Genomic DNA, 22,054 nt, shown 5'->3' with positions numbered 1-22,054 from the left:
CTCCTCCACACACAGCTACGATGCGACGGTTACTCTCCTATCTTCTCTGCCTGCTGGCAACATGCAGCCTGCCAGTGGCCGCCAATGCCGACGCCGCAGCCAACCCCGGGACCGACCACGTCGACTACTACGAGAACCTCGTCCTTCGACCACTGCCATTGTCGGCCCTCCTTGCCAGCTTCAACTTCCGGTCCAACACGACCCTGTCCGCGTTCGAGGCGGGCAACTTCCGCTTCTTCCCGCGCTCGATCGGCCAGATCCTGCAGTACGCCGGCACGCGCGAGCTGCACCTGCGCTTCAGCCTGGGCCGATGGGACGCCGAGAGCTGGGGCGCGCGGCCGTGGGCGGGCACGCGGGAAGGCGGCACGGGCGTCGAGCTGTGGGCGTGGCTGGACGCGCAGACGGACGACGAGGCGGACGAAAAGTGGCTGACGCTGACCAACGCGCTGTCGGGGCTGTTCTGCGCGTCGCTCAACTTCATCGACGGCACGCGCACGACGCGGCCGGTCATGTCCTTTGAGCCCGAGGGCGACCACCCGGCCAACGCGTCCATGCAGCTGCTGTACGGCACGCTGCCGCGCGAGGTGGTGTGTACGGAGAACCTGACGCCGTTCCTCAAGCTGCTGCCCTGCAAGGGCAAGGCGGGCATCGCGTCGCTGCTCGACGGCCACAAGCTGTTTGACGCGTCGTGGCAGAGCATGGCCATTGACGTGCGGCCCATCTGCCCGGACGGCGACAACGGCGACGGCGAGTGCGTGCTGCAGATTGAGCAGTCCATCGACATGGTGCTCGACATTGAGCGGTCCAAGCGGCCCCGCGACAACCCGATCCCGCGCCCGCTGCCGGGCCACGAGCTCAAGTGCGACACGGCCAAGGCCTACCACCACGACGACCATGTCTGCTTCCCGGCCAACTACAGCGCCCACCAGGACTGGAGCCTGACGCAGATCTTTGGCAAGGCCATGCGCGGCACCTGCACGCTGGCCGACCCGGCGACGCCGCCCGTGTGCCTCGAGGTGCCGGACGCGCGCTCGGTGTATGTGTCGGAGGGCGTGCGCGAGGTCAAGAACGCCAACGGGCGCGCGCGGTGTTTCTTTTTCGGGCCGGACACGACCTTTGAGGTGATGCTGCCCAACGAGGACACGGCGGCGGCGCAGGAGTCGGCCGTGCTGGCGCCCGAGACGCCGCTGCTGTATGCGGAGCGCAGCCTGACGGGCCACGGTGCCGAGCGCGGCGGCGTGCAGACGATCCTGACGAACCCGAGCCCGGACACCGAGGTCGAGTTTGTCTACATGGAGTCGCTGCTGTGGTTCATGCGCATCTACCTGCACACGCTGTCGGCGCGGCTCGTGGATGCCGAGGGGTCGGGCGGTGCGGGCGGTGCGGGCGGCGGCGGGCGCGACGTCATTCAAGACGTGTACTACCGCCCCGCGCTCGACCGCGCCCGCGGCACGCAGCTCGAGGTCCGCATGCGCATCCCCCCGGGCGGCATGGTGTTTCTGACGTACGACTTTGAAAAGTCCATCCTGCGCTACACCGAGTACCCGCCCGACGCCAACCGCGGCTTTGACGTCGCGGCCGCCGTCATCACCATTCTGCACCCGCCGTCGGCGCGGGCCGCATCTTTACCTTTGCCGGCCTCGGACCGGACGGCCGCCGGGCGGTCCAACCTGCGCACGACGACGCTGCTGCTGTCGCTGCCGACGCCCGACTTCAGCATGCCGTACAACGTCATCATCTTTACGTCGACGGCCATTGCGCTGGCCTTTGGCGGCATGTTCAACATTATCGTGCGGCGCTTCGTGGCGGCCGACGAGGGCCCGACCGTGAGCCTCAAGGCGGTGCTCGGGAAGCTGGTGGTGCGGGTGCTGGCGCTGGCCAACAAGACGCCCAAGACGGGTGACCAGCCGGTGCCAGAAACGGCCTCTGACGCGGCAGCCAGCGCGGCAGCCAGCGCGGCAGCCAGCGCGGCAGCCAGTGCAGCAGCCAAACGGTGATGGCGGGCGGACGATGGTTGGCAAGACTGCCTCTGAGCAAGAAAGAAGGCTCACGTACATTGCATTTGTTTTGGCCGAGCTTTGCATTTGTTTGTTCCATTTCTTTTCCGTTTTCTCTTGGCCACTGTTTTCCTTTGTAATATCATGAAAAATACATAGACATTGACTACCTGACACGATTTTGTTCACGTCTCAAAAGGTTGGTGGCCAGAAGTACAAAGTTCCTCGTTCCGTACGAAGTCGTTGTTTGACATTTTATCCACAACGAGAGTTTGCTTCTCGATTCTTCTATTCCCTAGAGACTTTGTCTTTCATATTTGCCCCTCCCCTTCTTTCGTTTCTGACGACTCTCGTCCTTTCTAGTAACCTCCTTTGCTGCCAACCGCCCGGAACCAAGGACGTACACACGGCACTGGTGTGTACGTGTGCCATTGGCAGAACGAGGGTCTCGTAAACGTCAAGTAGGATGATATGGAGTGACACGATACGGTGAAGGCTCATTTATTAAAGTGAATAGTTACTTTAAGGTAATGGATGGTACTGAGATTGGGGGTTGGGGCCTGCAAACAGGTGGTTTTTCATAACGTAGGTAGATAATGGACATACAAAAGCAAGTTAGCCCACTTCGCCGGGTCCCAGACATAACAGTAGAAAGGAAGAGACGTCATTCTATACCCTCCCTGAGAAGTGACGGCACACGACAAAAGCAAAATCAAACGCAGGATCCCAATCATAAAGGTTTGTGTAAACCCGACCGCAAAGAGACGTCAAGAGTGCGGGTATGGTATAAAAGAAGCAGGTGTGAAAAGACGACGACAGGCAAGTGTAAAACGAAGACACGACGTGCCCGGGTCTAGGAAAAGTACATGTGGAGAGGCAGAGGAGAGGCAGCGACGCTGGCTCAGTGCCGCGTCTCCTTCCAGATGGGCAGGAAGATGAAGATGCAGACGCCGACGCAGGAGAAAAAGGCGCCAAAGACGAGGCTCTGGATGACGATGCGGTGCTGCAGGCGGCGCAGGTGGGTGTCCTTGACGCGCAACTTGCGGTCAAAGATCATGAGGCGCGAGAGGGCGCGCACGATGCTGAAGCGCTGGGACACGACGCTGGCGCTGTCGTCGAAGCGCTCCCAGGGCAGGGGCTGGCGGCGGGTGAAGAGCAGCAGGAAGAAGCAGGAGCCGCGCAGGCCGCTGAGGATGAGGCTGAGGCCGAGCCACCACATGGGCCAGGCGGCAAAGACGTCGAAGCGGGAGTGGGCGCCGACGTGCGGCGTGAAGGCGCGCAGCAGCACGCAGAGGACGCCGGCGACGGTGAGGACGATGCCGAGCGTGGTGGCGACGCAGAGCGTCTCAAAGGTGCCGTTGGAGACGCCGAGGCGCACAAAGTTGCGGTGGGAGCAGTTGCGCAGCAGCAGGTAGACGTGGTCGGCAATGGGCTTGAGGTGGGCCGGGTCGGAGGAGTGGGCCAGCTCGGCGAGGGCGGCGTCGCGCAGGGGCGCCGGGATGTTGAGTTCCTTTTCGGCGCCGGGCCGGAGGAAGGTCTTGATGACGGCGTTGAGCTCGGCGCGGCGGCCGGCGCTGGCGTCGACGGGGTTCAGCGTGCTGGAGGCGACGCGCTTGAAGCCGGCGGGCTGGGGCACGGGCGGGACGGGGGCCTTGGGCAGCTCAAAGGTGGGCCGGCAGGTGTCGCCGGCGCACATGGCCTGGGTGCTGATCATCTCGGTGATGCGGGCGAGGGTCTCTGCGATTTCCGGGTCGGACGAGTAGGTCTCGGTGGGGGTGGCAGCAGCAGTGGTTGCGGCGGTGGAGGTGACGGTGGCGTCGTCCTTCTTGGTGAGGGTGGTGGTGCTCTCGGTCTCGCTGTGGAGGGACGACGAGTCCTTTTCGGCGGCCAGGGCGCGCTTGTAGTTGTCCTCGTAGTTGCGGTACCAGATGTAGAACTCGAGGTTCTCGGGCGAGAACTCGATGTACTTGAGATACATGTAGAAGTCGTAGAGAGACATGGGGCTGCCTGGGGAGAGGGTCAGAAGGGCATATAATCGTTGGACTCGTGATGGTGACAGCGACGCTTACAAGTCTTGTTCTCCAGCACACGCTCGAGGCGCAGGCGGGCGGGAATGTGTGTGCGAGCGCGGCCATCGGGACTCAGTGGCCGCTTGCCCGAGACGACGGCATTGGAGTACTCCTTGATGTCGCGGTACTCGGGCTTTTTGTACCAGTTGAGCCAGGAAGGAATCCACATCGTGGCGGTGTGTGGGACGTGGTGCGGAGGACGGATGTGTGGTGATGTAGAGTGTTGACCGTCGATGAATGCAAACACTTGATGGGAAATTCAAAAAAGAAAGACGAGGAAGAAAAGAAAGAAAAAGGAAGGGGCTAGGAAGACGAGGGAGGGAAGACTAATATATTAATATTGTGCTGAGAGGACGGAATGGAGTACAATCATAAATGAGAAGGAAGTGGACAAGGACGACAAGGACGACAAGGACGACAAGGACGACAAGGATCACAAGAATCACAAGGATGGACCAAAAGACCGGGACGCAAAGTACATCGTACGACCTACAAGGAAGCATGGCCACGGCCGGAAGCCACACAACCTGCAGCCAGCCAAGAAGCAAACCGCGCGACGCAACATCGCATGGCTGCCGCCATGTGGTCTGTTCGGCGGGAAGGCGAGTGTAACGACTTGGATGTGCACAAGCAAGGGCAGTGGTCAGTGGGGGGTGACAGAGTGCTCGTACGCCATACTCCATACTCTCTACTCCATGAGGTGCCGATCCCTCCACTTGGCTGATAGACACGACTGCCGACGGCCACAGAGGACCGAGGAAGGTGTATTGACACACCCATGCGCCAAGTTGCGGTGCACTGTCTTGGTCCGTGTTGTAAAATCCACACTACGTTATGCCGCCACGGCGGTGTCAAGATGGGCCCTCCCATTGCAGCAAGGAGGTGGACCAAACTGCGAAAGGGAGGGCGGGGAGAGGCACGACGCAAGGGCCGTCTATGACAGACGAAAATCAGTGACAGCAGACGAGGGGAGCAAGGACACGTGAAGAGGCCAAAAGAAAACGGAATATCCCAAACAAGAAATGCCTACACCCTCAAGACTACACCCTCAAGACAGGAACAACACCACCCTCTGGAGGTGCCCTGAGCTAGCGTGGCGTTTTACGGGGAATGTGGACTGCGTCGTAGCAGTGTGTGAAGTCGGATTAGGACAAACGACGTACTGTGTACGGGATCCAATCCCTCTGCCTCTCGTTTCTCCTTTTATTGCCATGTCCGGGACGTGGGTAGCACAAGACAGAGCATGCACCGCGTACAAAGCGGACAAGGGAGCAGTTGGGAGGACAGGCAAATTAGGTCTCGGGATGGAAAGTAAGCAAAGACAATGTAGGACGGACGACGTAGGACGGACGACGTAGGACGGACGACGGGCAGAAAACTGAAAATAACATGGAAATGAAAGAAGCGCACAAATGACGAGATGGCAGGTCAGTATTACGGGAGGAGTGGCAAGAGAAGGTCAAGGCCTTGCACTGACCTCGAGCCATTCCAAGCAGAACAGGAGGACACGACGAGAGGAGGCTTCCCAGCCAATACAATGGACAGACGCGCCAGTCGTGCGTAGTTGCTATGCATGTTTCAGACATTTCTTCCTTCGTCGTTGATTTCTCTCCCTTTTTTACTGGCTTTTACCGACGTTAGCTTTTTCTGCTCGATCAAGACAGGACCTCACCCAATCGGGTCAAGACGACCCATCCCTCTGCAGTGTGGCGCCGATCATTTTGTTTAGGTGAGCGCGCAAGAGAACGTGCGGTCGCTGCCGTCCAGAAATACTGCAGTACAAGACGGCGACAGCGCCAGGGCCACGCAACGCCCAGGCCGTACAACACCCGCAGACACAAATGCAGTACATGTACTCGGTACAAATGGACAACGTATTCATAAGACAGCGCGCGTCTCGGTGCAGGAGTGAATACAAAGTCGAACGCGTTCGTTCATGCCGTGCTCTGTCGTTGAAAGTGGTGTGTCGAACCACACGTGTTTTTCCTACGGGATGCTGGACTTCAACGGAGTACCAAAGGAAGGGTGTCGACGTACGACATGCTCCGTGCAAACGTATGGAGTCAACACGGCCACCGCTACGATCGACAAAACCTTGGCTGGGCCGAAGACGGCCGACCCTCGCATCCACATCCATAGCCGTACGATGTAGGTCCCTCACGATTGCTGCGAGTTTCTCGTGATTTTCCGGCTCTGCAGGTATGCGCACAACGGGAGAGCCCAACAGAAAGATCTGCGAGGCACGTCTTCTTTTCGTTTATTTTCTTTTATTTCCTTTTTTTTCTTTTTCATTTGTTTCGTTTGTTTTCGTCTGTTTTCTTCTGTTTTATTCTGTTGTATTCTGTTTCCCCTTTCTCCCTTCTCTTTCACTTACCCACACAGGATTCGTTCATGATTGTTTGCCGTTTCCTTGCTTCGTCCTCGCGTTATCTGTCTTCCTCACATCTTGTCCGAAAGCACGGACGTTTGCCTAAAAGATTCTTGTTACTCCTCTTTATTTCTCACCTGCCATCAGAAAGCCCTCCGAATCTATCTCCTGATATCTTGTCAGTGTCTTCTTGGCGTGGGCCGCAAATTGTGGACTTTCTGCCTTGCATCGCCAGATACCTCCTGAGTGGCCCAACCTGGATGGACTAAAGTGCGTGTGCTGAAGCGTGCATAAAATAGTCTCGTTTAGTCTTTCTTCCTTTCTTACCCCTGATCTAAACGCCAGGGACAAGCAAAGGCCACCAAAAGCACACACTATAGTAGTAGAATAGCTTGTCACGCTAGGAAGAGGAATAGGAAACGAAAACCAGAAAGGAAAAAGCAAAAGAAAGGAACACCACAAAGGGATAGAAAAAGAAACGTGGCGCATTTGACTTCCAGAATAGGTACGCTTGGTACTCCGTACTTTGACACAAAGGACACGAACCCAATACGATTCGAAAAGGACAGACGGTTCGTTCGGTGAAAGCTGGGGCACGCAACGGCTGCTCGATACTGGGCTCGGATGTGTGCCGACAAACATGACCCAAAAAGAATTACGTGAACACTGCCCAGGCCGGCCTCAATGTTTGGTTCGGCTTTCAATAGTTTGTTGTAGGTGGCCCGTGTTTACAACTAACAACATCAAAGCGCAAAGGTCGATGAGAAGGCGAGGAGACAAGTGACCTGCCGTGGAAGATACGAATTGTTTAAGAGCCAGGCAGAAAATCACGAGATAAAACGCGTTTAGTAAACTCGGCCTTGGACCAACGTGGTTATTTCCTCCGTTTACTTTTGTTCTCCCGGCAGTCTTGTCTGTCGATCCGGTCTGCCGGTGTCTTGAAGGTCTCCCGCTTTTTGCCTCTGCTTTTCTTGGGTGTCTCACTCAACTCGTTTTTCGTTTCTTTTTATCTTTTTATCTTTTCGTCTTTTCTTTTCTTCTGTTGCTTCTTTCTTTTTCCGTCGTCACTTTTCACTGTCGATCCCAGAGCCCACGCACTCGTCGGCCGAATATCTTTTCCGTATTAAGAAAAAGGCCGGTGACAGGGCAGTCGAGCCTCAGGACAGACTGGCGCAGGAAAAGTCCAAAACGAGCAAAGCACCTGCGGGCCGGAAAACCCCAGGTGGCTAGACATGGCAGGCCTGAACAACCCCTGGAGAGGACCAGAGGATACGCTGGACATGACCTCGGCGTGCGCCATGAGCACCCCTGACAAACAGCTAGACCGCTTCGCTGGCAAAGATGCCCTGGACTCGATCGCCGTCTCGATTTGTGTGCCAGTTCCTTGTCGTTGTGATGACAGCTGAATTCGTTATGAAAAGCCACGCTTGTAATTAAATTCCTCGCTTTTTGCCACATCTTCAGCTCCTCGTTCTCTTCAGCTATTCCTCCTCCTGTCTTGAATCACGCCTTCCGGGCATGTTTCAGCCACGGGCAGCCATATTTTGTGTAAATTGGATGCGACTGATGCCCTGGAGAACAAAGAAGAGAACAGCTACAACGTACCCTATCCGCATAGGCGACGAGGATATCGACCGCTGCGGGACGGGAGGATGAACATGTAAAGTCCCCAGTTGCAAGGATCGTCACACTGGCAGCCCTCGGCCGGATCATATCCGGTCCCAAACGAGTAGCATTCTGCGTTTCCCTGTCACTGCCATGAGTGATGTGCGCTGTGCAGTACCTTGTACGGGTGCTCGACGGCCCTACTGCGTGTCCCAAGACAGAGGCGCCAGGTCCAGGGAGTTGCGTTGCAGTTGCAGTCCGTCCCGCCTCAGCCCTGGCGTCGATCTTTGGGGGGCCGGAGTCACACATTGACAATGACATAACACGATTCATCGACCAACAGGAAGGGCAACCAGCAAAATTGTGTGTGATGGGAGATCCCAGGCGTGGTGGTACATAATAAAGGGAACTGTTTTTGTTTTTATATTTGACAAGGTCCAGGGACAAGATGGCCGTCCTATCAGACGACCCAAGCTGTCGGAGATGCAAATTGTCAGGTACTTTTTGAAAATACCCCGGTATCTCTAATTAGTCTGCCTTGGAAGAAAGGAGAAAGGAGAAGAGGGAAAAAAGGAGCATAGAAAGAGGCAAAGACCACTAAAAAGGCAGACCAAAGAAACAGCAAGCTCAGACATGCAGAAGTGCTGCAGGACGGACATGCTGCAGCCGTAGCCGTTGGGCGAGACAGAATAACAGGAAAGCAGAAATGCGAAGCGGGCATTCTCACTCTCTCTGCCGTTTAAACACAAACACAAGTGGTCGGCGGTGTATTTCGCCTCCTCTTCCCCCTTGCATTTTGTGTATCTTGGCATCACTGCATTGGCAGTGTTGACAGAAGTGACAGAAGTGACAGAAGTGACAGGAGTGACAGGATTGACTTGGACAAACGTCCAGCACTCTCAATGGCACGGCTTTGCCACTTGACGGTGGGCCTGGCCAGAGCCATGGTCCGGGCGCGACCCATCTAACCCGAAGCCGGATCAGCGTGCGATCTGTGGACGACAGCTATCTCAACTCGTTTTGGTGCCTTTACCCGCCGCCCTGACCGTGATCCCCAGTGTTCCCAGCATCCCTTGCGTCCTCGTGTCGCCCCTGCGACCCTATAACGTTTGCTGGTGGGCCTCAAAGCCGTAGAAATAAATACCAGTTCAGGTTAAAAAACTATCTGTACAATACGATTTTCCTCATATATTCCCGCACAGACAACGTTCTGCAGTCAGAGGCTGACGACTGTGATGTGGTGCGTCTTTACAGTTCTAGCAAAAATGTCAAAAGCAGAAAGAAGCCGTAGTCGTAAATCAAGAGTCAGAACTGCCAACCTCTCCGTCTAGTCTGCCTCCACACTCCAACCCCTCACGTCGCCAGTCCACGCGTGGATACACCACTGCAGCCTATTGCCCACACATGGGAGGAGACGATCGTCGCTGCGGCGCTAGCCACCACATCCCAACGGCGGCATTCCAGTGAGACATGTATGTCCCATGGAATCGAGGAGGTCAATGTCGAGGTAACGAACAACGACACTTGTGAAGCAAGGGCGGCTGTTTCTGTGTTGTTTACAGAGAGAGGACATATTTTGTCTTATTGTCCGTGGTGGCAAGAATGTTTAAAAGTCAAAACGTCCAAGCATGTGTCCGTCCTGGGGAAGATTCTGCGCCAACAGGACAGACAGAGCAATGAATGATCGACAATATACCACGTTTATTAGTTCTTTTCTATTCTATACGTTCTTGCTATACTCTGCTCATTTATAAGAAAAATATTCTTTTTTTATCTTGGCCTTGTTGACTGTCTCTCGACGTTAGCTTCCAGCACACGCTATTTCTCAATCGCGTTGTCCTTCTCCCGTCATTAGTTTAGGATCTCTTAGTACGTTCTACACCCAACTTGCCCTGGCATAGACTGCACCCAGTCCTACTTTGGTCTGAAAGTAGATAGACAGGGACGAGGAAGAATAAATCAGAGGAAGAATAATCAGAGGAAAAGCAAACCAATTGTCATACGTCAACAACTTCATCTCAAGAAGGGATCACACAACTGCAAACTCGTTAACTTGACGTGAACTCGGCAACCCACGCCGGAGAATTTCGGGCCAGCTCCGAACCTGGAAGCCATTTAGAATTACAATATCAGAGATCAGTTGCAGCCGATGCGCCGGCTGTGGACGACAGACTCGCCTGGATCTCTTTCAGGAACGAGGCGCCTCGCCACACGAACGGGACGAGGGCTGCATCGTTACCGAACTGCGTGTGCCCCATGCATGGCAGGCGACCAATGCGGATTCAATGCAACATTGGACCGCCGATGGCAGCACACAGCGAACCGTTTTGTTGAGGATGGTTTGCGCCAAAGACACGTACAAACAACGGGCGAGGACGTCTTAATCTTAAAAGAGAGAGAAGACGGGGACAATTCAATCCGTCCTTTTTTCATTCTCATGCAAAGAACATTGGCCTACGGAGTGCTCCGTACAAATCCTCCATGCCTCCCAATTGCCTCCAAACAAGCCTAGTGGTTTGCTCTGGCGCCGCGCACGGGCAGCCAAAAGGTCCAGGCACCGCGTCCCCAAGCGTCGACAAGACGACGACGTACCTTACCGCCATATACCCTCTTGAGAAAATCGATTGACGTTGCGCACGGTCGTTTACTGTCAACCAGCCATCCAATGGTGCAAATGTCATTTCCAAAATCAATAAAGCTTGCGAGAAGGACTTGGGCAGCGCGGAGACGAGGAGAATTCGTGCGCTTGGAACGCCCATGCGGAACTGCCGACTGCAGTGGGCCGGCCGCTGGAGAGAGGCTTGAGCGAGTCCGTGGCTGCATCGTCACATTGTCACTTGGACGTGGCTCAGATGCGGGGAAGGTCATGACGGGCAAGATGGGGCGGATCCTCGTTCGCGGCCGCCTGCTGGCCCAAGCACATCCGTATTGGAGTGTCCTGCCGTGTGCGCCCGGCCGGTTCTTGTCCTCTCGAGCCTCCCGTGCTGAGGATTCTCGTGATTTGACCGGCGTTGGAGATGCACTTTGCTGTCCAAAAGACGCTGGGTTGCATATGTGTATTGGCACATGCAAGTGTGTCTGAGTGCCACGTGCTGGACAAGTGTATAACCTTGGTACCATGGCGTCCAATACATTGTGCGCAATACTCTCTGACCGCCCTCCCAACCATCTGAATATGCATCGCTTGGACGTTGCGTGCAGCTTCCTCTCTCCCCGGCTGAAAATGAGCAATGTTAAAATTGGAGGGCGGTGAACAAGAAGAGAAGAGTGCGGAGGGAAGTAATGAGTTGAGTACTGAGTTGCGTACTGAGTTGAGTACTGAGTTGAGTACTGCGAACAGATACGATACTGCCCGTTTACGAAGCGAGATTTGCGCTGTAGCTAGTGCGGTGCCGGCTGCTGTATGGAGATGGAGGTCGAACAGACGGGAACAGACGTAGTGGATGTGCTGTTGATACGATCTTCATACTTATGATGTGAATGCTGCGTTTTGATAAAGCTTAATTGACATCTACCAATGATTGTACGTGACAAGACGCTTTTGAGATTGGATGTAAACAAAACAAAAGAGACAAGTGATAGTACAACAAACTCCCCGTGAACGACAAGGCAAGACTGCGTAAACAAACGATGCTATCAAAACAACGTCCATCAAACCACATATATCACCTCCCAACCACCACCTATACATCACCCATCTTGACCAGCATGTCCGGAGTGTCTCGCGAGTGCAGAATCATCTGGTGCTCGTAGCGGGCAAATGCGGAGGTGGCCAGTGGTGAGTGACGGCTGCGGCTGCGGTTGCGGGTATCCTGGAACCAGAAGCCCGGATGGACGGCCATGAGGAGGACGGACATGATGAGGATGGGGATGCTGTCCAGCGCAATAAAGACACCCTCTTTGGAGGCCAGCGGGCCGTTGAAGCCACCGCTGAGCTCGGCGGCACGCCAGCAGGAGCGGACGAAGAGACAGGCGGCGGCGACACCGAGGAGAATGCCGTAGCGGGTGGTGCGCTGGCCGAGACCGCGTGTGGTATTGTTGGCGTTGTTGACGTTGTCGATGTTGTTGACGCGCGAGAGGCGGCGGTACAGACACGGGAGGACGACGCAAAAAATGGAGGTAAACAAGATCTGGGTGCCCAGGCCGGCAATCATGAGGTCGACACCAATGGGCTGGTCCGCGTAGATGGCCGCGAGCGAGCCGCCGACGCCGATGAAGCAGAGACACAAGAAGTCGCCCAGAATAAACAGAGTGGAAAACAGCGTGGGGCCGAGAAACGGGACGCGGGCCGCCGGATATGCGCGGAGGAGGGCGCTGATGGACAGGTAGAGCGCCGACGACAAGAACGTGGGCCCGAGCGTGAGCCCGATGATGTACATGATGTAGCCGTTCTTGTCGAAGCGGTCGTGGGCGAGCATGACTTTGGCAATGTAGCCCAGGAGCTCGAGCAGCAGGCCGCAGAGCATGCCGATGGCATTGCCGTAATAGCGCCAGAAACGGGCGGACACAAGCAGCTGAAGAAACAGGAGCACGCCGTAGGCAATGGCAAAGACGACGGCCGGCACCATGAGCGGCGTGAACGGCAGAGCGCCGACGCCATTGGGCGGGACGTGGGAGGAGGAGGAGGAGGAGGAGGACGACGAGTTGGAGCTGTTCATGGTGGGAGGTGACTATCTTGGAGAGCGAGAAGGATGCCAGGTCGTCTGATAAATAGAATGTACGACGTATGAATGTACGACGTATTGCAGCCTCTCTACGCGCTGGGTTTGTTGAGCGTCGAGATGTAGAGCCGAGTGCGTGGTGATGCTGCTCAGGCTGACATGTTTATACAGTTGAGATTTGACCGTCTTCATCAGTTTAATATCTTTAAACGGCTGCCTGTTATCTGCGTCTTTTCTGTCTATTTTTGTCTACACCGACCGTAGTCGTCGCATTACTGTACATCGCGAGACAAGTTGCACAACAACAGCTGTGTTATCGCCGTGACGTCGCCGTTGAGCGCGGAGATTTTGTATAATGTGATTGGGCTATATTTGTGGGACCTGCCCTTCGTGTGAAAACGGGGATTTCGGAAATGTCCGCGCAGCGAATCGAATTTTCCGCTTGGGCGAAAGTGCCGCACATTCTCCGGAGAAACCCCGCACAATACCCGTTATATACCGACGTCTCTCACCTCAGCCCAAGATCGTGCTCAACGACAAATCAGCGAACACGCAAACGCATACACGAACACACATGCGCTAGACGTTGAAACACACACTCACCCACCCGCACACCCCACCGTAATGCGCCTCCGTCGGGGCATGGTCCGCGAGTCGTGTGACTTTTGTCACCGCCGCAAAATCAAATGCGATCGCCTGTCGCGCAACGACACGGGCCACACAGCGTGCTCGCAGTGCTCGCTGCGCGGTGTGCCGTGCCGCATGGACGACTCGGACGACATTCGGCTGCGCGGGCGTTGTCGGCAGGCACAGACCCGGACCCCGTCGTCTCCCGCGGCCCTCTCCACGCCGGCGACGTCGTCCGAACAGCTGCAGACCCCAACAACCTCCGTTCGACGCACATTGCGGCAGAGCGGTGGCGTACCAGGCCGCCAATCACCGTCAGCCAGCCGTCTGGGCACAAGCATCGCCACTGCGGGCGCCAGCCCGGTGTCGACGGCATCCATGGCGTCGGTGGACGAGGCGACAAACAGCTCGACGTCGTCTTTCGGCCGTCCTCCACAGCATATAGTTCCGTCCATGTCCACGTCGTCGATGTCCACGTCGTCACTGGCCACGCCGGCGTCCATAAATCTAGAAGTCGGTGACCAGGGTAATGCAGTTCATAGTCTCCTGGCCCCGTCCCAGTCGCCCCAGTCGTCCCAGACCCAGCCTCTTTCTCAGCCCCAACTGCATCCCCAGTCCAGCCTGTCGTACAACGTGAATTCGTCCGCCGGCAACATCAACACGTTCCACTCCATCGCCTCCATCAACACGCCACCCTCGTCGTCCGTGGCCGAGGACCTCATGTTCTTGGACGACCCGTTCCACCTCAACGCCGACAGCATTTTCTTCCTGGACCAGATCTTTACAGGCTATCCGGACGGGCCGGCATACGGACCGCTGCCAACGTGGCCCAGCAGCACCGGCAACACAATGTCGTCTTCGGACCTTCAGCCCCTGGTGCTCAACCAGATGCACCCAGCGCAGGTACAGGCGCTGCCCACGGCCTCGGATGCAAGCCTGCCGGTGCACTCATATACGTTGCAAGCCACGCAGCAGCCATCACAGGAGCCATCGCAGGAGCCATCACAGCCGCCTCCACAGGAGCATGGAGGGCCAGCGTTGGCGGACGGCCTCAGCGACGGCGGCTACGACCCGCCGCCCTGGACGCGCTGCGGCCTGGACGAGGCCACGTTCCTCCGGGCCCTGCGCGCCTACTTTGCCTACGCGACGCTCTACCTGCCCATTTTGCTGGAGGACGCCTTCTGGCAGGACTACCAGGCGGGGCGCTGCAGCCTCAGCATCATTTATGCGGTGGCCTGCCGCGGCCTGCCGTTCACGGCGCCGCCGCTGTCGGCCACGCGCGACGACCGCCGCCGCATCTGGCGCCAGCAACAGCGCGTGGCCGAGCAGTTCCGCGAGGCCTTTTTTGCGGCGCAGCTCAGTGCCAACCGCAGCGGCGGCCGTGCGCGGCTCGACGACCTGGAGGCGCTGGCTCTGATGGTGTTTTTCAAGTACAGCGGGGACGAAGGGGGAGGAGGAGGTGGTGATGGTGGTGGAGGAGGAAAAAACAAAGAAGCGACGCTCTCGCAGCTGCACGCGCACCTGGCCGGACTGTACCTGACACGCGACTCGCTCGTGCTGATGACAATGCAGTCGGGCATTGACGTGCCCGACGTGGGCAGCCAGCCTCTGTCGACGGCATGCACATCGTCCGACCCGACGGCCCCCGCAGCGCGTCTGCACGACCGCCGCACCATCTTGTTCTGGCATGTCTACGGCCTGGACAGCTTCGACTGCCTCGACAAGAAGACGCTGAGCCGCATTCCCGACTGCAACCACCACCTGCTGCTGCCCACAGCGACGTCGACGTCGACATCGGCCCCCAAACGACTGCCCGCCCTCCCCCGCCACCACGAAGAGGCCCGCGGCTACCTCGACGCCGTGCTCGACCTCGCCGTCATTGCCCGCAAGGCTCTCGTGTCCCTCAGCAACGCCACCGCCCGCCGCAGCGGCGTCCGCGCCGACCAGCTCGAGTCCGTCTACGCCCTGCTCGAGCAGTGGCAGCGCACGACCTGCCCGGCGCACTTGCGGCGCCAGCGGGACGCAGACGGCCGTCTCAGCCTGGCAGCGGGCGTCAGCAGCACAAACAGCGCCAGCAGCACAAACAACACAAGCAGTGCCGACGGCGGCCAGGTCCAGCTGCACCGCGCCGTCGTCTGGATCCTGGAGATCAACTGCTACCTGCAGATTGCCGACTGCGTGGACCAGTACGGCATCCTGGCACCGGCCACCACCGGCCTCGACGACGAAGTCGCGCGGCTCCGCGTCGAGGCCGAGACGCTGCGGCAGGTGCGGGATGCCGTCCACATCGCCCGCGCCATCCTCGCGTACGACGCCTCGCCGCGCCGCGGCACCACCTTTTCGCTGCCCGACCTGGGCACGTCCATTGTGCGCGACTGCTGCGTCGGCGTGGCCCGGTGGGCCTGCTTCCGCGGGCAGCAAAAGGGAGCGGTGGGCGGTATCACCACCACCACCGCCACCAGCAGCGACAAAACAAAACGCACACGCCACACCATGGCCACCTACCTCGAGGCGGCGACCGTCCTGCGAGACGCGGCAGCCACGGCCGTCTCGCACGCCGACACGCAACCCGCAATTGACCGGCTGGACGAGCAGATTGCCAGTCTGGTGGCCGCCATGGACGACGTTGCAGGAAAGTGAAATGGAGGAGGGGGAGGTTGCATGACCATAATGAATAACGATTTGTAATGGACTTTGGACTGGCATATACCATAACTCATGAACTTGTTTTACTCTTGTTTTACTTGCGTCGTATTCTTATTCACATTGTTAGCTTTAATGTAAAAGTGTATTATTTTTGGCGTTGCTTATTGGTTTTTAGTTTGTACGTCCTTGAATAATATTCATCGGTTTTCCTGTTGTTTTTTTCTATTTTATTTAAATCTATGTCCGTTTGCCACGGTTCCCCTCCTTCGGCATGCGTCCGGCCGATGCCCGATTGATGTTGCATTGAACCCTCACTCCGTCCTCGTCTTCGGCATACATGAACAGCAACAAGTGTCTGATGTGACGGATGCCGGTTGATCGGCACTGCGTGCGTTGTCGTTCTCGGCGTCACATCTCTTCGGTGTACAGCAGAGCCACGGTCCTGGGACAGCAATCTTGGATACACAATGAAGCCAAGCCGTCTCGCCAAACGATGACACCCTGCCTGATGTACGTGCAGTGAGGTGAGGTGCAGTGAGTTGCAGTGAGGTGCATCAAGTCCTTCAAGAGCACGCGATGTGCACTCCTTGGCCAATATGCCGTTGCTGCGTTGGGGCACCGCCTGTCCACAAGCCAATCACAGACCCAGTCGTGTTTCTTGTTCAGCTGGCCGTGCCCCCTTCTCCTCTTTCCCCGTTCTCTCATTTCTCCACAGCTACGGCATATTCTGCAAGGAGACGCCGCTGTTCCTGCTGTTCCTGCTGTTCCTGCTCGTCCTGCTGGCCCCATTGTCCCAAATCGAGTCTGGCAAAGAGTACGGACTATGCGTCCGCAGTATGCCACTCTTATGCCCGGATTCGGCAGCGAGCACAGAGTCATACAAAGGGCAGCGTACGACATACAGCCTTGCCAATGGGCTGAGATGGCATGTCCATGTCCCCACGCATTTATGGTCAGCTCATCGAAGAATGCGCAGCACTCACGTGTTGCAGGCGTTTCTATTGTTTTTCGTCTACGGAGCGTTCTTCGTGTTGTTTGGGTTTTGTTCCTTATCTCCTCCACGCCGAAGCTCCCCATTGACCCTCCCTTGCATGACCGTGCTTGATCTCGACCTGCGCAGCTGTCGGAACGTTGCTTCGTAGGAGGGAAAGAAGGAATCGCCGTCTGGCCTCGAAAAGTCGTCTGTTCAGGTCCAGGAACGTCACGCGTCTGTTGAGACGAGACGTGCTCAACAAATACCACAAAGCACCGAATGTTGAAGAATAAAATGAATGGAATGCTTGTTTCGTAAGCGCTACAGCGAATACATGTGGTCAGTGGATGGGCCATCTACACAGAAAAGCGGATTTGGCGCGCATCACGAATTATGACGTTTGCGCGTCCATTGTTGAGCGACAGGGGGTTGGGTAAATCGCCAAATACGGGTTTGAGGAGCGGAGAACGAAGCCACGAAAAGGGAAACCGTCTGACGGTCGTAGGCTGCAGACTAAGAAACAAGTGCCTAATCTGGCCCGACCGTCTCCCAACTCATCTCTCATGTCTCTGTCTGATGGACATGCACGGCATGGTGCCGAGATTGTGGGACCGGACCATGAGCCTGGACGCTGCATGTTTTTGCTGCTTTCTTTTTTTTAGCATGGGTTTGTTGAATGTTGGGTTTGCTAGTTAGAGGTCTTTCAGCTTGACTAGGACCCGCTTGGGCCACGAGTGGGTCGAGTTCAGCTGGCATGGTCAAGACGAACAGACGAACGAGAGAAACAGGGCTTCCTATTGGTGGTCAGGGGGCGTGACAGCGTGAATTATGGAGTGCAGAAGGACGGCAACAGGGCAACGGAGCGATGCGGGAGGGAAGGGAAAGCAAGATATAAGAAGAAAAAAAAAGTCGAGACTACACACGCGCCCGCTTACTCGAGTCGTCTGTCCTTGTCTTGTCCTCCTTGTCTTGTCCTCCTTGTCTTGTCCTCCTTGTCTTGTCCTCTCTTCCTGCCTTTTTAAGCTATTTGAATCCACCTCCGCCGCTCGTCGGGTTGTTGAGACAAAGGTGTGGGCTGAGCGCGTTGCTGGTTTAGCTCTTCGCCCGAGACCATTCCTGATCAGATGCATGGCCGTGGTAGTCTGTGGTTGACGGGTGGAACGGTGGGACAGTGGGAACGGGCGGACAAGGGTGGGCACGCACGGGTGGGCTATCTGAAGCAGATCGCCCTTGTGTGGCCTGAGATCGTATCGTGACGATCGGCGGTAATGGGAATGGATTTCGAGGAATTAAATAGACGAAAATCTAGACGAAATCGACGAAAATCAACCACGCCATGCAAACTCCAGCGTGATCTAACGGTGATTGCCGGTCGGATGTCCTGTAAGGGAAGCAAAAGTAAGCAGAAAGTGATGGAGTAGGACGCCGTAAACACCGACAAAAAGGACAATATCGAAAGACCCTGCCAAACCAAACTAAAAGAGCCTGCCTGGCAGTACTGGCCGGCACTAGCTTCCGCCTATCGAGTTGGATGGAGCTCGTGGGTTGTACGGAGACAGCGCAGGGCAGATGGACGGACATGCCCTGGCGTGGGTGCTAAGAGTAGTCTCGGAGAAATTAGACAAAGAGGTCGGAGGCAATAATAGAATAAGCACCCTTGTTCAAATACTCAGGAGCCACCCAAGCCAAGAGAGGGTGCAAGACGTGCCATGAGGTCTTGAAGGCGGACTCTTGCGTCTACAGAGAAGTCGTTCTGACAACACATCAAACGAAGTATGCGTTGGTGCCGACTCGTGCCGACTCGTGCCGACTTGTGACCGAAGTCGATTTTGAGGGCCGTAGGCAAGATGGACGTACGTTGTCTCATGTGTCTTGGCTGTCTGGCTTGTCGTCTGTCCGTCGGCGTCTGTCCGTCACACGGCGATGCACCCATTTGCAAGCGCCAGGCACCACAGCGTCAGTTTGAGCTGGGCAGGGGCCGTGTTTGTACGCAGTTGAGCCTCGTATTGACGCTGGCCTTGCTGTCTGTCTGGATTGGGCGGTGGGCTGTTTTATTGTTTTATTTTATTGTTTTATTGACTCGATACTGTGGGGGCGTCTTGTCTTGCTGTCTTGCTGTCTTGCTGTCTTGCCTGTCTTGCCTGTCTTGCCTGTCTTGCCTGTCTTGCCTGCCTTGCTGAAATGCCCCAGTCCTGGCATGGGTTGTCTTCTGTCGTGTGTTCTGTCGTGTGTTCTGTCGAGTGTTCTTTTTTTTGTCTTTTTATTTACGTTCTTTGTTTAATTCTTCATCCCCTCAAGCTACTTCTTCCCCGGCCATGCTCAGCCTCTGTCATCCCACCCCTCAGACAAGATGCGAAGCTGTATTCAATATTGACGCAGCTCCTTTGACGTTTGTTTTTATGATTTTTTCTTCTTATTTTATTTTAATTCTCACTTATTTATCCTTTACATTAACCCTCTTGTTCTCTCCTTTACTTTTTAACTTCTCGTTTAATTCTCATTCCCTTTGCCCCCGCCGTGTCAGCTTCCCTTGCCGGTCTAGCCCTCTTGGACAGATAAATCAAATACAAGAAGCGCCGTTAGTCCCTCTTTGTCACGTCGAGTTCAGCTCCGCCTGGCGCCGACCTTGCCACTGCCTGCCGATGATCGAGAGTGGACATGGTGTTGCAGTTTGTTGGACACTTCTCAACGTCTGAAGCAAGAAGCGAGAGAAAGGAGTCTGTGACATGATACAAAATAACAAGAGAGCAAGAAACAAGAAAGCGGTCTACCACTCGAGCTGAATCTTTGGTTTTTTGATGTTGCTCTGAGTCTTGTTGTCCTTCATATTCTCCCCTCTGTCGGTTCGTCGGTTTCTTTACCTCCTCGTCTCATCTCGACTCTTGCCATATCTTCTCGTCTCCTCGCCTCGTCTCCTCGCCTCGTCTCCTCGCCTCGTCTCCTCACCTCATCTCGCCTCCTCGTCTCGCCTTCCCTCCATCATGGAGGAGGACGGTGTCTCGTCCGTCTATTCGACCCTGTCGCCGACGTCGTCGTCCTTGGACGTGGCACAATATGCACAGCAGCAGCTGCCGTCACAAAGCCAAGTCGACCAGCACCTTCTGCAAAGCCAGCTCCAGCAGACCAAGTCCCCGCAGCCGCCACCGCCACAGGGCCTAGTGCCGCTGCAGCGCCCGCCCCGTCTTGTGCACTCGTCCTCGTCCGGCTCGACCCTCCCGTCCGCCTCGTCGGCCTCCGCCTCTGGCTCTGGCTCGTCGTCCGACGCCGTGCGCGGCCGGTCATCGCGGCCGCCGAGCACACGCCGCCGCAGCAAGCTGTCGTCGCAGGAGCGGGCCAAGATCCTCGAAGTGCGGCGCCAGCGGGCGTGTCTGCGGTGCAAGATGCTCAAGATCCAGTGCAGCAGGGAGAACCCGTGCAAGCCGTGCCTGTCGTCGGCGGTGCGCGGCTACGAGCGCAAGGTGCTGTCGTTTTGCTACTGCGTGCGCACGCGGTTTGTCGACGTCGACATTTTTCAAAGGAGTGCGTGCCGTCATCCCCCATCCCCCTCCCCCCGCCCCCCGCGCCCTGTGCCCATCCCTTCTTACTGACGTCGCAGGCGAGGCCGGACCACCACCCGAGATCCCGACCTCCATCCGCACCCTCATGGACCAAGTCGAGCGGCCGACACTACCACCAGCCGTCGCGGAGTCTCCTTCTTCTGATTCCACAGCGCCCGCCTCCGCCTCCACGCACGACCTCTTTGAAGACACGCTGCTTCGCTGGCTCACAAGCCCCGACCACGCGCCGCCCGAAGGCACCAGCAGCATTGTCGCGCTGCTGTACGACATGGTCGGCCACGCCGACAGTCTCCGCGCCGCCGTCGACGACCGCCTGCCCGCAGACTTTCAGACGTTTTTGTTTACGACGTCGCTCGCCCACAGCGGCTGGCGCGGCGGCGGCGGCGACGACAACGGCAGCGCCACCGCCACAGGCACCGGCACGCGCAGCGTCTCGCACCGGGACCTGTGCATTGCCGGCCACGTCTGCGGCTCGCGCATCGTGCGGCGGCTCGACCGCGTCCTGACGCCGCAGTTCCTGGCCAAGTGCGACCGCACGACGCACCGCGCGCTGCTGCTGCTCGTCGTGGGCGTCATCCTCGGCGTGTCCTACAGCACGCGCCTCACGACGTCGCCGTCGTTCCCGCACGACCTGCTGGGCGCCGAGATGCGCCACAGCCCGACGCTGTGGCTGGCCATGAAGGAGCACCTGGCGCAGATGCTGGCGCACCATTTGATATTCCTCGGGTCCATGCTCGGCATCAAGCTGGACACGGCCGCCGAGAAGACCATCATCGACACCGCCGTCGACCGCTGGCACAAGCCCGAACGCAGTCTGTGGGCGGGCCTTTCGCCGGCCGCCGGCGGGACATCGGCTGGCGGCACACCGACAGGCGCGGCGACAGCGGCGACAGCGGCGACAGCGGCTTCGGCTCCAGCCCCCACGCCAGCGCCGCTGTCCGACGACGCGCTGGTTGCCCGCACGTATGGCGCCCGCCTCGGCGATTTCAACACGGAACTCGACGGCCCGCCCGCCGCCGTGGAGACCCGCATGGCCCGCCTGTCCATTGTCGCCCTCAGCGATCCGGACCTGCTGCAGCTGCAGGCCGTCCCGCCCATGTCCGACGACGACGCCAGCGCCAACCCGGCGTCGTTTTACAACATGGACGGTCAGGCCGGCCACGCAAACAACGTAAACGACCCAAACGACCCAAACGACCCAAACGACCCAAACAACCCAAACCGTGCCGGCAACCCCGGCGACGGCCCACCGCACACCCGTAAGAAGCGCTCCGTGTGGATTGTCCGGCCGTACGACGACGGCGGCCACCGCGACCCCGTCAGCGTATTTGCCCGTTTCCAGCTGCAGCGGGGGCAGAACTTGGGGCTGTTTGTGTGAGGGCGTGGGGGGCGAGGGACTTGGTGCTTGCTGGTTGTCTGCTGGTTGTCTGCTGGTTGTCTGCTGGTTGTCTGCTGGTTGTCTGCTGGTTGTGTCTGCTGGCTGTTGGTCATTTATGCGGTAGTCAGCATCCTTTCATTCGTCCATTCTTTCCTGGTTCTTCTTATTCCTTA

The 22,054-nt window shown here is 57.2% G+C and overlaps 5 protein-coding genes across 5 annotated transcripts; 3 read left to right on the top strand and 2 right to left on the bottom strand.

Annotated features, from left to right (window-relative positions):
• Positions 1–20: 20 nt before the first annotated feature.
• On the top strand, positions 21–1,997 carry SPBR_06886 (phosphatidylinositol glycan, class T; the record flags this gene model as incomplete). The annotated part of the gene is made up of 1 exon (XM_040765142.1): positions 21–1,997. One exon carries the CDS (start codon positions 21–23, stop codon positions 1,995–1,997), a length of 1,977 nt encoding a protein of 658 aa, XP_040616775.1.
• Positions 1,998–2,898: 901 nt separating this feature from the next.
• Positions 2,899–4,235, bottom strand: SPBR_07306 (uncharacterized protein; the record flags this gene model as incomplete). Its single annotated transcript, XM_040765560.1, has 2 exons — positions 2,899–4,004; positions 4,067–4,235. The coding sequence occupies 2 exons, from the start codon at positions 4,233–4,235 to the stop codon at positions 2,899–2,901; spliced, it is 1,275 nt and encodes a 424-aa protein (XP_040616774.1).
• A 7,487-nt stretch (positions 4,236–11,722) lies between these two features.
• SPBR_07612 (uncharacterized protein) lies at positions 11,723–12,697 on the bottom strand (the record flags this gene model as incomplete). The annotated part of the gene is made up of 1 exon (XM_040765866.1): positions 11,723–12,697. The coding sequence occupies one exon, from the start codon at positions 12,695–12,697 to the stop codon at positions 11,723–11,725; it is 975 nt and encodes a 324-aa protein (XP_040616773.1).
• A 627-nt stretch (positions 12,698–13,324) lies between these two features.
• SPBR_06622 (uncharacterized protein) lies at positions 13,325–15,967 on the top strand (the record flags this gene model as incomplete). Its single annotated transcript, XM_040764878.1, has 1 exon — positions 13,325–15,967. One exon carries the CDS (start codon positions 13,325–13,327, stop codon positions 15,965–15,967), a length of 2,643 nt encoding a protein of 880 aa, XP_040616772.1.
• Positions 15,968–19,927: 3,960 nt separating this feature from the next.
• SPBR_06899 (uncharacterized protein) lies at positions 19,928–21,881 on the top strand (the record flags this gene model as incomplete). Its single annotated transcript, XM_040765155.1, has 2 exons — positions 19,928–20,465; positions 20,542–21,881. The coding sequence occupies 2 exons, from the start codon at positions 19,928–19,930 to the stop codon at positions 21,879–21,881; spliced, it is 1,878 nt and encodes a 625-aa protein (XP_040616771.1).
• Between the last annotated feature and the right edge of the window lie 173 nt (positions 21,882–22,054).

This window comes from Sporothrix brasiliensis, assembly GCF_000820605.1.
Source record: "Sporothrix brasiliensis 5110 chromosome Unknown Cont20, whole genome shotgun sequence".
In the NCBI taxonomy this organism is placed as follows: Eukaryota; Fungi; Ascomycota; class Sordariomycetes; order Ophiostomatales; family Ophiostomataceae; genus Sporothrix; species Sporothrix brasiliensis.
Note: the sequence above shows the minus strand (reverse complement) of the source record. Positions and strands in the feature narration are given on the sequence as shown.